Source organism: Ursus americanus, chromosome 33 (genome assembly GCF_024610735.1).
Source record: "Ursus americanus isolate L20-20 chromosome 33, mUrsAme1.1.p, whole genome shotgun sequence".
NCBI classification, from domain to species: domain Eukaryota; kingdom Metazoa; phylum Chordata; class Mammalia; order Carnivora; family Ursidae; genus Ursus; species Ursus americanus.
In genome coordinates, this window is record NC_142159.1 from 3,732,645 (window position 1) to 3,748,974 (window position 16,330).

A 16,330-nucleotide genomic window follows, 5' to 3' on the forward strand; every position below is an offset into this window, starting at 1 on the left:
AGCTCCACGCTGGGTGTGGAGCCTGCTTAAGATTCTCTCTCTACCTCTACCCCTCATCCTGGCACGTGTGTGTGCTCTCTTTAAAGAAAACAAAAAACAACAACAAAAACAACTTAGTCTAGTTCATATTAGCTTAAAGACTAATGAGGTTAAGCACCCTTTTAAAAAAAGATTGATTGATTGATTGATTGATTGATTGGGGGGGGGGGAGAAGCAGGCTCCCGGCTGAGCAGGGAGCCCAATGTGGGGTTTGATCCCAGAATCCTGGGGTGAAGGCAGACGCTTAACCAACTGAGCCACCCAGGTGCCTCTAAACATCTTTTCATAAGATAATGGACCATTTGTTTTTCTGTTTTATGTCATTGTCTATTTTTCAGTTGAGTTGTTTGTCCTTTCCTTACTGATTTACAAATTCTTTGAGTTTAAAACCTTCTGTATTTTATCACAGCTTTAAAAACATCTTTTGAATTTTATAACTATCATTATAATCGGTATAACTATCAGTATAACTATCATATAATCACTGTATACTATTTCATCAACATACTGTAACTTACTATTGTTTAAAACCAGTTAATAGATTTTTAATATCACAGATACCATTAATGAAAATTTGTACATACAGATTTTTCTCCATTATGAATTCTTTCCATTGAACACCTTTCTGTAATTGGAAATACTAAATCACAGACTAAAAACACATTTATACTTTTGATAAAAAGGATATTATCAATTAATTCTGCTGGGGTGCTTGGGTGGCTGAGTAAGTTAAGCACCAGACTCTTAATTTTGGCTCAGGTCATGATCTCACAGTCATGAGATCGAGCCCCCACACTGGGCTCCACAATCAGCACGGAGTCTGGCTTGAGATTTCTTCTTCTCCCTCCTCCCACCCGGCTTGTGTGCATGTGCATTCTCTCTCAAATAAATAAAATCACAAAAAAAATTTTATATTGGGGCGCCTGGGTGGCTCAGTTAAGCATCTGACTTTGGCTCAGGTCATGATCCCAGAGTCCTGGGATCAAGCCCCGCATTAGGCTCCTTACTCAGTAGGGAGCCTGCTTCTCCCTCTACCTCTGCATGCTGCTCCCCCTGCTTGTGCTTTCTCTTTCTCTGTCAAATAAATAAAATATTAAAAAGAATATTGCCATCAGCAATATATTAAAATTCTAGATTCACTGCATCCTCACAAGGGCTAAATATTATAATATTTAAATACATTTGCTAATTTAGTAACATAAAATTTTTCCTCTTATTTCCTTGAAGTTTCTTTACCTATTAGTGCAAACCAACACTTTCTATATATTTACTGATTTTGTTTTTCCTTGAGAAATTTTGGTTCATATTCTTTGCTCGTTAATCTAAAACAATGTAAGGATTTTTTCTTCGATCACAATAATAGATCTATACAGATATTTTAATGATAAACTAGCCCTTTGTTGTCTGCATTTGCTGCAAATATTTTTTAGATTCTACTGGTTTCTATTTATTTATTTATTTATTTATTTATTTATTTATTTATTTATTTATTTATTTTCCTTTCAATTTTAGTTATATATTTGTGACATACAGAAAACTGAATTTTTATGCAATAAATCTAACAATTTTCTTTTGTGAACTATTCGATCATTTCTAAACTTAAATGATTATACTCCGTTCAGTAGATTGGAAATTATGCTTTGTTTGTATTTTATTACAATTCAATGATTTATGTTTAACTTATTAATCTCACTAAACTTTGTTTACAAAAGTAATAGCTACCATTTACTGAGTATTCACTATATAACAGGTGCTATTCTAGGCCCTGTTTATATATGTGAATTTATTTCATCCTTACAACTACCCTCTATAGGTTAGTTATTTTTAGTTTCTTTCTCTTTCTTTCTTTTCTTCCTTTTTCTTTCTTTTTTCTTTCTTTCTTTCTTTCTTTCTTTCTTTCTTTCTTTCTTTCTTTCTTTCTTTCTTTCTTTCTTTCTTTCTTCCTTCCTTCCTTCCTTCCTTCCTTCCTTCCTTCCTTCCTTCCTTTCTTTCTTTCTCTTTAAAAATTTTATTTATTTGACAGAGAGAGAGAGACGGCAAGAGAGGGAACACAAGCAGGGGGAGTGGGAAAGGGAGAAGCAGGCTCCCTGCTGAGCAGGGAACCTGATAATGGGGCTCAATCCCAGACCCTGGGATCATGACCTGAGGTGAAGGCAGACGCTTAAGGACTGAGCCACCCAGGTGCCCCATTATCCCAATTTCAAAGATGAGAAAACTAAAGCCTAGTGTGGTTAAGTAATTCAGCTAGATCATACAGTTAGTATATCTGGCAGAACTTGGGTCTTAAGCGGAATTGTCTGACTCCAGAGCCTATGCTTTTCCCCCCCACCCTCAAAGATTTATTTATTTGAGAGAGAGAGTACAATAGTGAGAACAGGTGAGGGGGAGAGGGAGAGAGAGAATCTCAGGCAGACTTCTTGCTGAGACCAGAGCCCAACACGTGGCTCAATCCCATGACCCTGAGATCATAACAAGAGCCGGATGCTTAACTGAGTGCTTTTAACCACATTATATTGATACTCAAGTTATCTTAATGCCATTAAAAAAAAAAAGATTTTATTTATTTATTTGAGAGAGAGAGACAGAGATAGTGAGAGAGAGCATGAGCACAGGGAGGAGCAGAGGGAGGAGAAGCAGAGAGAGAGGGAAAAGCAGGCTCCCCGCTGAGCAGGGAGCCTGAGGCTGATATGGGGCTCAATTCTAGGACCCTGAGATCATGACCAGAGCAGAAGGCAGACGCTTAACCGACTGAGCCATCCAGGTGCCCCTCTTAATGCAATTTTAAAGAAATAATTCTTTCTTTAACCACTGTTTTGTGACGCCGCCTTTACTAAAATTCTTTGCACAGGGTCTCTTCTTGGACTATTTAATTTGCTCTACTGATTTGTCTTTTTAAAGTAACCACACATGGTTTTAAATACTGTAGCTATTAAAATATGTTTTAATGTTTCAAAGTTTTAGGATATGTTTTAGCAAAATTCTTTTTTTTTTTTTTAAAGATTTTATTTATTTATTCGACAGAGAGAGACAGCCAGCGAGAGAGGGAACACAAGCAGGGGGAGTGGGAGAGGAAGAAGCAGGCTCATAGCGGAGGAGCCTGATGTGGGGCTCGATCCCATAATGCAGGGATCACGCCCTGAGCCGAAGGCAGACGCTTAACCGCTGTGCCACCCAGGCGCCCCATGTTTTAGCAAAATTCTTAAAAGGAATACCAAGGACTTGAGGAAAAATGCAATCTTAAGATATTCTTACCATACACTGGCGTCTTTCCTGGCAGGATGACGATAATGAGCTGTAGCCCAGAGTAGGTGTTCTTGAGATGCCGGAACATGGGCTCCACGCTGTCTGCCCCCTGCGCATATTTGCAGAAGCAAGGCTGGCCCTGGATGGGCATCCCTGCATCTTTAGAAATCTTACGCAGCTGGTCCGTGAAACCCCTAGGAAGAGAAATCACTAAAACTAAATCCTTTTTCTAGTCATCCTCACCTACAAAGTGGCCACACCTACAAAGTGGAATGGAAAGTTTGAGAAGTGAATGGAGAATGAAGCAAAGATTTATGTGATCCATATATGAAGAGGTCACTGAGACTACTGATATGAAAGGCGGTGGTGGATCAGTAATCTATTGTGCAAACTAGGAACACTGTTATATAATTATGTGGCATTCTGTAGTTTACAAAGGGCATTAGTAATAGATTAGTATGCTGGTTAAGGGTTCAGTTCTAGAGTTAGCATGACAGGTTTCAATCCTAGTTTTGTTACTTAGTAGCAGTGAAATTGTAGACAAAATTTTTCTCTCATCTGTAAGACGATTACTTCCATTTTAGGGTTGGTGTCAATATTAAATGACATAATACATGAACTTAGCAACACTGCCCAAGACATGGTAAGAGCTTCATAAATTTAATCTACTGTACATTTTCTAATTTGATCATGATGACATTCATAAGAAGCTGGTAGGTGAGGTATTATTCCCATTTTATAGATCAGGAAACAGTTTCAGGGACATTAAGTATCTGACCAATATCAAATGGTTAGATAAATGGTAGAGTCAGAAGTATGATCTAGTCCAGAATTTCCTTCCACAATATTATGTATCTGAAACTAGGATGGCAGGAAAGACTATATTCTCAGAAAAGATTACTAAAAAAAATATGAAAACCACATTTAAAAACAAATGAGGCAGGCAGCACTTCAATGTACTTTTAGCCACACTAAAAACAACAGAAGACTAATCATTCCATATTTAAACAAAATTCTTCATTTAGCCTAAGATGAGTGAGTAATGACGTCATGATTGAACAATCACTTTACTTCTTTTTATTTATTTATTTTTTTTTAAAAGATTTTATTTATTTATGTGACAGAGAGACAGCCAGTGAGAGAGGGAACACAGCAGGCGAGTGAGAGAGGAAGAAGCAGGCTCCCAGCAGAGGAGCCCGATGTGGGACTCGATCCCGGAACGCCGGGATCACGCCCTGAGCCGAAGGCAGACGCTTTTAACGACTGCGCTACCCAGGCACCCACTTTACTTCTTTTTAAAACAAATAAGGTCCTAAGTCAAGGATCTGAGTTATCTTTGCTCAAAAACACTCATTCCCTGAGAGATGAAGTTTGTAGGAATTCCCTTCTCCTTCTCCTTATTAGTGTTTAATTCAAGAAGTATGAAGTTGGATATTTTCAGTCAGCGTGAATAAGAACCACAAACTGAAAGATTATGAAAATTCTATCAAGCCATAAATACAAATGTAAAATGAAAAGAATAACTCTAAGCTTGAAAAACAATTGGAGATATTTTCTTAAGCCTCTTGGAGCTCAAGTAAGATGATCATAGCATTGTAGTAAACCGTCCTTATGACATTTTATTTGAAAACGGGGATAAAAACTCTGGAGAAAAATGTGTATTAAGTGAACCTTAAGATATACATTTAGAAATTTGGAGCTAATAAAAAAAAGTGAACAGAATTAAATAGAAAAAGTTTATTTCTCATATGAAGAAGGTAAGGCTAATTCTGAATTGGCCTGGTTGGTAAATTGGCCTCTGTATCTTTCAAGAACTATTCATTATGGGCATACTTTATAGGATCTCTTAGTGGAGATTTAGACAATAATCATTTTCTTAAGAAAATTAGATTTTAGAGGAGAGATAAATTTACACAAATAATCACAGTACAATTGTATTTTATGCAGAAAGTGACAAGAGCAAATAGAGAAGACAGTGATAAACTAGTATGTTTAGAGTTAAGACAGATTATTTCCAGCATCACAAATCACAGAAGATTGGGTATTATTTAGAGAAGTAGGGATAGGAAGGAGGATTTTCAGTAAAGAGCAGTATGATTGGAAAGAGAAAAAAAAAGAAACGCCAGAGACAGAGGGAACACAATGCTTCAGTTTCTTTGTCCAGATTATAGGAAAATGGAGCAGGGGCTTAAGAGGCAAGTGAAAGATTTTCAATGTCCTACTGATTTTTATTGTTATTCTTTGTTAAGAGAAGCCTGACAGTTTTTTTTGGGGGGGAGTAGTCACAAGTGGAGGCAGTACTTTTTCATGACAGCATGGCTCCTCAAATAAGAATGACAGCAGAAGCCTTTGCGACTGCCAAAGTCTCAAAGACTTGAGGGTCCCAAGGAGAGGAGACAGAGAAGAGAAGCCCAAGTGATAAAAAGGAACCAGAAAGGCAAGAATGGAGAGAATGTTAAGAAAGTAGTCAACTGTATTTAATGATGCACAAATTCTGAGAAAAATAATGGCTGAGGAAAGACCATTAGAATTGATAAGCACAAAGATGTTGGAGATCTTGCAGACACTAGTTTCAGCAGAGCACGAGGATTTCAGAGGGTGAGAAAACAGAAGCCTGCAAGCCTGAAATAAGTTAGGTAAATTGAAAATTGACAAATTTTTTGTTTGTTTCAAATTTCAACAGAAGATTACTGAGCACTTACATGCTGAGGAAAAGAATCTGGAGAACAGGGAAAGTGGTGGAGATGGAGGCCAAATTTTCGGAAGTAAAGTGAAAATGAAGAGTTAAGTCACTCTTTCAAGGAGCTCAATTGAGACATAAGGACCTTCTTTAATCCTCACCCAAGAGATAGGTATTGTTCTCTCTAAAAAGGTAAAACACTGAAGCATAATGAAATTAAATAAATTATTCATGGTAATAAAGATAGGAATTGGCAAGGCTGGGAATAAACCTATTTGCCATCAAAAGCCAATGAGGCTCCTATACCACATGAGCTAGACTGTTAGGATGCCTAGAAGAATGAATCAATGACTTTACTAAAAAATTCAGAAATCTCCATCAAACTATTGAGAAGAAACATTTTCAAATGTTCAGTGATTACATATATTCCATATTGAGGCAACACTGGTTAGAACATTAGCTGAGTAGTTTAAAGTTGAAACACAAAATTGAAACACAAAAAGTTCTCCAAACCAAACTAATGACATGCCTTACTTCAGTATTTCTTCTCTGCACTGCCTCTGTGTGGCAAAACAAGCTATAGCCCACATTTTTATCTCAACTCCTGTGTGAAATTGCTTCCCCCGCATGTCCCATACTCCATGGCTTGGTGTTGCTACTGTCCGATTCTACAGAAAAAGGAGAAAGAGAAATAAGGCAAAAAAGAAGAAACACTTAACATAAAATGTATTTCATTGAGCTGAAAAGAAAAATATTTCAAATTACTGAACTGATAAATATCTGATAATCTACATATAATACACTGCTCTAAATCAATATTACTTATATTTTTTTTTGTACAAACCAAAAATTCTAAACTCAAGCAAAGATGCCTTGAAACAAAGAAGTATTGTTGGAGCAAAAAAAACCACTTTCCAAAACTCAGACTTAGCTAGGATGCTCTTCTCTTTATATAGAAACTGTATGTTTATAATTAAAAAACTATCAAGAGGTTTTACCCGTCCTCCATACTGTAGCATAGGTGCTGGAAGTACACGTCCGGTTACGTGAGCCATTTCATCCCGAACCTTAAATTGAAACTCCTGAACAAACGGATCTGTTTCATAATTTGCACTTCTTACCTAGCAGAAAAAAATTCATAGTTACTTTCAGAATTTCCCCCAACCCCCTGCTTCATTCATTAGAAACCTCCACTTTCTTTTCTTCACTGTGTCCACAATGTTTTGGATCTAGTCAATGATGCCCTAACTATAGGACAGGGAATCTTAACCTGGGATGACAGATCATGAATGGACTGTAGGAAGTTTGCGAACCTTTTGGTAATTTACAGAAATTTAAATGTATCAGGTTGAATAATAAGAAATTTCAACTATTTACAATCCATGAAGATGCCAATTTTATATGATTAAACCTAATGCATTTTGGAGAGGGTGGCCGAGAGATTACAAGAGAAGAGAATTCCTGACCCAAAAAATGTTAAGAACTTCTAATTAGAAGATCCAGACATATATTATTAAAATTTATTTTACAGAGTTTGATAGCAGATATTGATGATCTTAAGGCTTTTTTTTCTAATTACTTGATCTACAACTTATATAAAATTACTTGAATATTTTCAGATAAAAAGTGCCATATTATAAAATTTACTTAATGTGATACATTTCAGACAGATAAAAAAGCCAAAATGATACAGATGATAATTTTTACCTAATATATCTGTAGTTATAAAGATAAAGAATTTTTTAATTTAAATTTTGTTAGTTAACATACAGTGCAATACTGGTTGATAAAGAATTTATTTTGGGATGCCTGGGTGGCTCAGTCGCTTAAGCGTCTGCCTTCGGCTCAGGTCATGATCCCAGGGTCCTGGGATCGAGTCCCACATCGGGCTCCTTGCTTGGCGGGGAGCCTGCTTCTCCCTCTGCCTGCTGCTCCCCTCTGCTTGTGCTCTCTCTCGCGCTCTGACAAATAAATAGATAAAATCTTCAAAAAAAAAAAAAAAAAAAAAAGAACTTATTTTAATTCAGTATAGACCTGGACCTCAGAATATAATTCATGTTTATAGTATGCTATAGTAACTGTGTTTTTCAAAACATATTTACTTGGTCTCAGAGTAAAAGTCAAATGAGGTTACAAAATGAAGGTGGTGCTCAAGTGTTTGAGTAACAATCCATTAAAAAAAACTATAATCTAAATATGTAAAAAGAATCTTCCCACAATAAGCAGGAATGGTTGTTTTCTAAGGTTAGGCATTAACGATTCTTTAAGCTTAAACGCCTTTCATTTCTGGTGTGTTTTAGTGTATCTTCATAGGGAGTTACAAAGAGTAACAACCACTCTAAATAAAAACTTGCTGCGTGATATGCTTGGTGTTTAAGTTTTGTAGTTAATTTCCACAGTAACTATAAAAGAAGGTCTTTTATAATCTTTACAGAGGATAAATCTAAAACTTAGTAAAGTTAAATGACTGGCCTAAAAAGCATCTAGCCAAGCAAGTGACACAGAATCTGAAACCATGTATGTCCTGCTTCTGGAGTTCCCACTCTACATCACTGCACTAGTCTTCTGGGTGCTATGATTGTAATAACATAATAGTAACAGTAAGTAAGCGTACAAGATAGACTTTGGACCCGGAGTTGTTAGAATTCCAAAGCCTGTGCTTTTAGCCATGATAGGATATTATTTCTTCAGAAGAAAAGTTATAATAAATGAGTTAGAAGTAGAGATAGTAGAGAGGTTTAGCCTCTTAAAGGCTTTAAAATTCTGTCGTAATAGATCAGAAAAAAATCCATGATGAAAACCAACCCATATTCTCCTAATTAAATATCATGTAATAACTTTTATTTACTCTTTATAAAACCATACGGGGAAAAAGGCTTTTTCCCTGTAATTGACTTATAGAATAAAAGGGCCGGTTCTGTAACCCTTTTACAACAATCTTCACTATTACCCAAAGTAATATTCCTATTTCTAGATTTCTTTCTCTTCACTTGCACAATACAAATGGTATTCAAAAAGAGAGTAAGATAAGATCCAGGTGGCTTTTATTTTTCATTATGCCTTATTCTACCAGTTTTATAAAGTGGTACTGATACTCTTCCTTCCTATCCATTTAGAACAATGATACAGCTCAGAGACCCTACATGATTGGAGCAATCTCATATTTCTTTATTCATCCTATTTAGTCACCAATCAGATACTGGGGGCTAAGCAATCCTACTGAGGGTTAAGACTCACTATTGCTAGTCATAATACGTTGACTTTTCTTCCTTTTCCCTTTCTCTTTTAGGCAGGAGGTAATCAAGTTCCAGTTCACTAAACTGAAACATTGGTTCGGAGAGCATCTGCTCTGGATCTAATTAAAGAGCTTTGGGTTAAATTAGAAGGATCTAATCCTTTTCATAGAACCCATTAAGGTTTACCCCCAGAACACCACTGGATGACTTCCATGATCCCTCCCATTAATCCCCATGATTAACTTTGATAGTCTGTGAAATGGTAATAATGTATGAGCTGATAAGGACATGGCTCTTTAGCAGTAGCTCATCCTAACTTTTTTTTTTTTTTTTTTTAAGATTGTATTTATTGATTTGGCAGAGAGAGAGAGAACATGAATGGGGGGAGTGGTGGAGAGAGAGGGAGAAGGAGACTCCTTGCTGAGCAGGGAGCCTGACTCAGGGCTCCATCCCAGGACTGTGATCCTGACCTGAGCTAAAGGCAGATGCTTGGCAGACTGAGCCACCCAGGAGCCCCCATCCTAACATGTTTTTATTTCCATTTCTAGGGTCAAGTACTAACCAATCTGCTAATTTCCTCTTGTCTATCTGGTGCAGATCTTGCTGTTGCTTTGATCATAGTGGAAGTCTGATTGTCTGTTAGCTTCTTGATACACCGTTGCCCTGCCACGATATTACATACCTACAAACAGAAAAAAGTTTTGTACTAGATGTATTTATCTTTTTTTAACTCTCATTGCCAATTACATGCAAAATTAAAATTTTAAGATCTACTTCACTAAACTGCTTCTTCTTAATATCATGTTAAGTAAAAAAGTAGTAAACAATACTGCTTTACAGTATGATTATAACAGGGTGAAATGTACACTGGATAAAAAGGCTGAAAAGAACTGTACCAAAATGTTAACAGTTGTTACTTTACAGTGGTAGGATTGTGGATGAAATTTTCCATATTCTTTCATTATTAAAATTTTAAAATAAAATTTAAAAACAGTTCAATCTCCAAAACAAATGTGAGAGCATGAAGTAAATTATACGCCATAAAAAATCCAAAAGAATAATGAACAAGAGTATATTAACAAACAGCCTAAACACATTACTTCTAGTGGCAGGTAGGTATGTTTCTGTTCCTGCCCCACTTGCAGACAAGGAAGGTGTGGGTACTTCAGCTGAAGAGTATACTTTTCTCTGAAATACTGTGCTACTGTTCTCTCCACAGTTTGGCCGTTTTCTAACTGTAAAGGAAAGCTGAAAAAAAAAAGTACACATTAACAACTCTCATCTCATTATGGTGAGCAAAATTCCCAATCCACTAACTAGAGCAAGCTGCCTCACATCAATCTCTGCTCTGACAAACACCAGCTTTTCTTACGTTTGATGACTGGCAGGCCTTCTTGTTACATTACAAACACGGTATTTCCGTCTCATTGTTCCACAATGAGTCACTTCAACCTTCAGACCTGTTCCCAACAAGAAAAACTGAGGTTATAAAATGTCACATGTCGAATATTTATTAAACCTGTTCACTACTATACAAACTCAAATTCTAAACAGAAAATCTGTGATACAGGCAATGTGATATTAATAAAGGATTTTATAAATAACATTACTAGTAAGGATTAGTAAGGATTACAATCATGACAGATCTAACTCCAAACATTTTTTCCCTATCCTATCAAGTTCTACACATTAAAAAACAGAATCATAAAATTTACAAAGCCTATAGAACAAGGGGCAAGGTTCTCCATTAATTGAAAAAAAAAAAAAACCCTGTTTATAATAAATTTAGGTATTTATGCTGGGAGAAGGAAGGAGGAAATGAAAGAGGAGTTGTAATAATTCTCAACACAGTCTATAATTTTCAAAGTATGTGATATTTGAATAGCCCAGTCATCACACAGTGACTGAAGATTAGAATTTCATGAATCTCAAGAAGGAAGTCCTTCAAAGATTTTTAAAGCAGGAAGAAAAAAATTCCAGGCACTTCTAACAGAAGCAGAATGACAATTTATTTGAAGTATAAGATAGTGACACAGCTTTCTTACTACTGTCTATCAGAAATCAAATGCAACCAAAACAATTCTTAGAGCAGGTGATCCCTACCTTCTTATGGAATCACTGACCCCTTTGAGAATCTGATAGAGGCAATAAACTCTCAGAAAACTGCATATACACATAATTTAGCATATGATTTTAGATGTTCCTGGATCCTTGCAGTCCATCTATGGACCATAGGAGTTTGAAGATCCCAGGCCTGCTTTAGAAAGTGAAACAATGGTCTTTTAAACCACTGGTGAAATTTTCTGGGATTAATTTTCTCAAGCAGTGCTGTCCAACAGAACTTTCTGAGATGATGGAACGTTCTATATCTGTGCTAATCACTAGCAATATGTGTTATGGAGCACATTAAATGTGGCTAGTGTGACTAAGAAAGTGAAAATTTATTTTAATTTAATTAATTTAAATAGCTACATGTGGCTGGTACTACTGTATTTGCCAGTGCAATCCTGGAGCTACCTAGAGAAGAGTTAACAAACTGACACAGTGGCCACTGCTTATAGATAAGCAACTCTATTACTATGGCCTAGACTCCTAAGGCAGAAAATCTAGAAAGGGGTAGATGAAGGACAGCTTTTAGTTTCCTGATAGTATCTATGGTATTACTTTTGCATTATTTCCCCATTTTATTTGTGATTCCTATTGTGCAGTGGTTCTCAACCACAGGCAACTTTGCCCTCCAAGGAACCTTTGGTAATGTCTGGAGACATTTTTAATTGTCATGACTGGGGGGGGGGTGTTACTGGCATCTAATGCATGCTCGATTTAGGGATTCTTGGATCCAGGGATGGTGCTAAATATTCTACAATGCATGGGACAGCACTACCTCCCACCCCAGACCACAACAAAGAATTATCCAGCCCAAAATATCAATATTGGCAAAGTTGAGCCCTGCAACAATGTAACTTATTTTATTATCTAATTAGTAACTGTAGTACCAAACACAAAGTTCATTCACAGTAATATTTTCTTCTGATAGATCAGCGCAAATTAAGATGTTAAATGGACATAGTGTCACTGTACCACATTGGTATGGATTTTTCTTGAGAAGTACTCCTAACTGAATCAGTAGTAAGTAGTTTTTAGTAATTACCTTTATAAACCTAAAATTTCAGACTAGAGCATTTACTATGCCTCTATATTATAAAGGAGACTAGAAAATAAGATATTATCTAAAGAAAGCCTCGTAAAGAAGGAAATGTGAAGTAAGCAATATGAAGTAACAATATGAAGCAGCAGGATGTAAAAATATTATGTTCGGAAATACTATGTTTTAAAAAATTTTTTCTGTTATCTACACCACTTAACAATTTGTTTTCAAGTCTTCCCCTGAATTAGAGAAATTATTAGTAAGATTCTAATAGCCTACTTAGTAAGTTTTTACCAAAAATAAATCGGTTCTTTTATAAACATATGGTACTTTTACTATACACTTCCTCCAATATTCTGTTTAACCATGATGAATAATTGTACAAAGGAACCACCCTAAAGTTACTATTAAATATTTAGATAAAAGTTCAGCTGGAACCAAATGAACGTACGAAGGAAATCTATTCATTACAGCACACTTTATATCACTAGTTTTATCATCAAATTCCTTATGCTGGCTAAAAATTAAGCCCAAATAAATAGCACAGAACACATAACTCTGACTCTCTTGAATTTCCATGGTAGGATTACATGGTGTATGTCAAAGAACTCTCTTTTAAAAAACAACAAACCACCTCCCCCCCAAAAAAAGTCAACAAAGTCTTTTTAACTTTGAATGGAGGGAAAAAAATCATCAGTTGGTCAGTTAGATCCAACTCAGATATTTCTACCCCGAATCTAGGGTCATAGGCGCCTAAGGATTTGACCCAACCCAGGGCTTAACAAAAGTTGAAATTTTAAAAAATGGACTAGATAATTCTCTGCCCAGGTCCCTCCCAAAACCCTCCATCCAACCAAAAAAAATTTTGGCTTTAATAAATCAAATATTTAACCTATAAACTTGGCTTTACCTTCACTATAACATCAACTTTATAATGCTTTCTAGTCATTTTTTCAGTCATTTCTTTGGGCCCCTGAGCAGTTGAAGTTAAGATCGAGTCCATGCTCTTCGGGCAGCAGTTGCATCCTTGTTCTGTACATCTTGTATTTTCTGTGATAGAGTGGTGATATGAGTTGATTGCATAGTTACCGCAAAATAATGTAAGTGACTTCATGATATCAGAGGTGGTAACTAAGCAGCAACTCCACTGGAAACCATGGCATTTTGATGATCACACATTAATGGTGGGTAATGCACTAACCTCTCAACAATGCTAACTGTGCAGTTAATACAGATTATGAAAGGACAATGGTATGGTTGCAATACACTAATATATAACATTTTATTATTTTGGCATTTAAATAACTTGAGATAAATGGATGCTCATTTTGAAAGCAGGAAGGATTTTCCTTTTAATGTTTTATTAACAGTGACTATCTCTCTCCTGGGTATTGAATGGCAAAGAATGAATGATTACTGGAGCAAGCAGGATGTATTGAGCTATTCTAACTGATTTGGGGAACTGAAAGATGTTCAGTGAACAAACTGCAATGTTTCATTCAAACCAGAAGCTGAAAATTGTCTGCAACAAAGAGTTAAAATCTTAAATAAAAAAATAACTATTTCTGACTATTTAAGATTTAACACTTAATATAAATAGAATTTATACTACTCATTCTAATTAGAGAATATCTAATTCTTCTTCATGCCTAAATAAAGAACTAAATACAGTGGAGTCACATCTTACTTGAGGATCAGGTTCTAAGCTGTGAACAAGGCAAGAATTTTACACAATCAAAATTACTCTTAAAAATTCCTTAAATTACTGATAGAGTACAGTGTTTATGGGTTTGCATATGAAGCTGTACATGTATATAGAAATGTACCTTTATATAAAGATGAAATAAATACAATATAAATTTTAGAACACTATTAAAATTACTTTTTCTTTTTTCTCTAGAAGACCACGTAGAGATGAATTTGTTAGTAAAATATACATAGGATGCAACACCACTGTACAGATTTTAGCTACTTACTAAAATACACAAGATCAATGGTCAACTATATAATGTACACAAAAAAAAGAACTCTAAAATAACACATGAAACAGGCTAGTCCTGTATCCATAACGTTTCAAAGGAGTAAAATATTCAATCATTTCAGAAAAATAAGTCATTATTTTAGAATATGTTAAAATAATGACTCCAATTCTGACATAACAATATTTTTGGAATAAGTTTCCTACTTTTAACAGTATTACAGAAACATTTTTCCATGAGATATTCTTCTTATACCTTTAGTAAGTAACAAAGTATTAACGAAAAGTTAGCTGGTATCAATATTAATTTCATTACTTTCATTCATTTCTTTCATTCAAACGCTAAGATGTAATGACAATGAATTTAATGTAACATTTTATAATCTATATTTTTACAGATGATGTTATATGAATAGACTTAAAAATTTTTTTCAATAAAAGTTTGTTATATTCATGCATTTTATAGTTAAGTTGTTCCAAACGCTAATTAATTCACCTTTTATCTCTTTGGTGAATTTTACCCGATGAGAATCAGTCAGAGGTCTTGGTTGCTCATCAATATTATGAATGTCAAGAACTTCACACATGAACTGAATTACAGGTTGTGCTTTGTAGAAGGCAGTGGCAGAAACTAAAAAGAAAAACACAAATAGTATGAGTTAATGTTTCCATAAAAAAATTCAGAGACTTGTGTTCCGTTTCCATAATTAATTAATTAGAGTTACAATTACCCTTTATGCATACTTATGTATATAAAAAAAGCATTGCTGAATTGAGCAGTTTCAATTTGACGGCTGTCTGACTGAAAGACATGCTCAAGAAGAGAAAAGCCAAATCCTACAGTTTTTATAATCTAGCTTCCTTCATGCGTAACTGAATAATACCATTATCTGCTACATGTAAAGAGAAGTATTCTGGGTATGAGACAAGGCCTGTAAGGGGACAAATGCCAGAGGCCCTTAAGATGAAAAGGTTAGGTATTATTTCTTAAACAGAGCTTTCTATGCCACCCTGGCCTGCTTATCTATTCTTGTGAAAGCTTTCCCTGTCTTGTACACATCTGAGAAGACAGTGGTATTACATGTTACTGGTGCTAATCCAAACTACAGGAAGTAATAAGTAAAGAGTATCTGCCCAATGTCATCTAGCTACAGTTGGTAGCTCTCTAATAGTCAACCACCATGATTTCTTAATCTTGGGCTTCAGAACTGGAAGAGCTTCACCAATGGTTAGTAGATCACCATCACTCATTTCTTAAACACATACTTACTGGGGGCTATTATGTGCTATAAAGGTACTGGGGATACAATGAAAAGCAAAACCAAAAGACAAGAAGCTACACACTATCATGTTATTTTTCTGCTTAAAAAACATGCCTATTGTCTGCTGAGCTAAGTGTAAACATTTGATGTGGTGCTCTTTCTCTCCCTCTCCTTGGTTTGAGGATTAAATGTCCTCCACAAAACGTCCCTCACCTCTGGGAGGATGTTTATCAAGGCTTTAACAGTAGCTATCTCAGGATATGTGTGGGTGGTAAGGCTACTATGGGTGTTTGTCATTTTTTTCTTTCTAATTTTGTATCTTTATTTATTACAACGAGCACATATTACTTTCTCCTTTATTCCAGAATATATGAATGACGTCTCATCATAAAAAATGCAGATATACAGAATAAAGATTTCCTCTCAATTCAACCTCCCCCCCTCCAAGTATCTTTAAAAAATAACCATTATTATGGGGCGCCTTAGTGGCTTAGTCGGTTAAGTGACTGACTCTTGGTTTCTGCTCATGATCTCCGGGTCGTGAGATCGAGCCCTGTATCAGCTCTGCGCACAGTCTGCTTGAGATTCTCTGCCTCTGCCCCTCCCCTGGCTCACGTGGGCTTGTAGTCTCTCAAATACATAAAATCTTAAAAAAAAAAAAAAATCATTATTAGCAGTAAGGTATGTACATACCCTGCTTTTTTGATATGGACGTACAAAGATAAGAATGTACGTGGAACTTTT

The 16,330-nt window shown here is 35.6% G+C and overlaps 1 protein-coding gene across 6 annotated transcripts in view; it reads right to left on the reverse strand.

Moving 5' to 3' along the window:
- AGO3 (argonaute RISC catalytic component 3) overlaps positions 1 to 16,330 on the reverse strand; it is a 125,748-nt gene that overhangs the window by 36,870 nt on the left and 72,548 nt on the right. For all 6 annotated transcript variants that reach the window (XM_045782422.2, XM_045782423.2, XM_087858685.1 and 3 more), the window contains 7 exons: positions 14,821 to 14,955; positions 10,571 to 10,658; positions 10,299 to 10,446; positions 9,761 to 9,880; positions 6,961 to 7,083; positions 6,497 to 6,630; positions 3,292 to 3,476 (listed from right to left, as the gene is read on the reverse strand). In XM_045782422.2, coding sequence (XP_045638378.1) covers positions 3,292 to 3,476; positions 6,497 to 6,630; positions 6,961 to 7,083; positions 9,761 to 9,880; positions 10,299 to 10,446; positions 10,571 to 10,658; positions 14,821 to 14,955 — 933 coding nt within the window. The remainder of the gene's footprint in view (positions 1 to 3,291; positions 3,477 to 6,496; positions 6,631 to 6,960; positions 7,084 to 9,760; positions 9,881 to 10,298; positions 10,447 to 10,570; positions 10,659 to 14,820; positions 14,956 to 16,330) is intronic.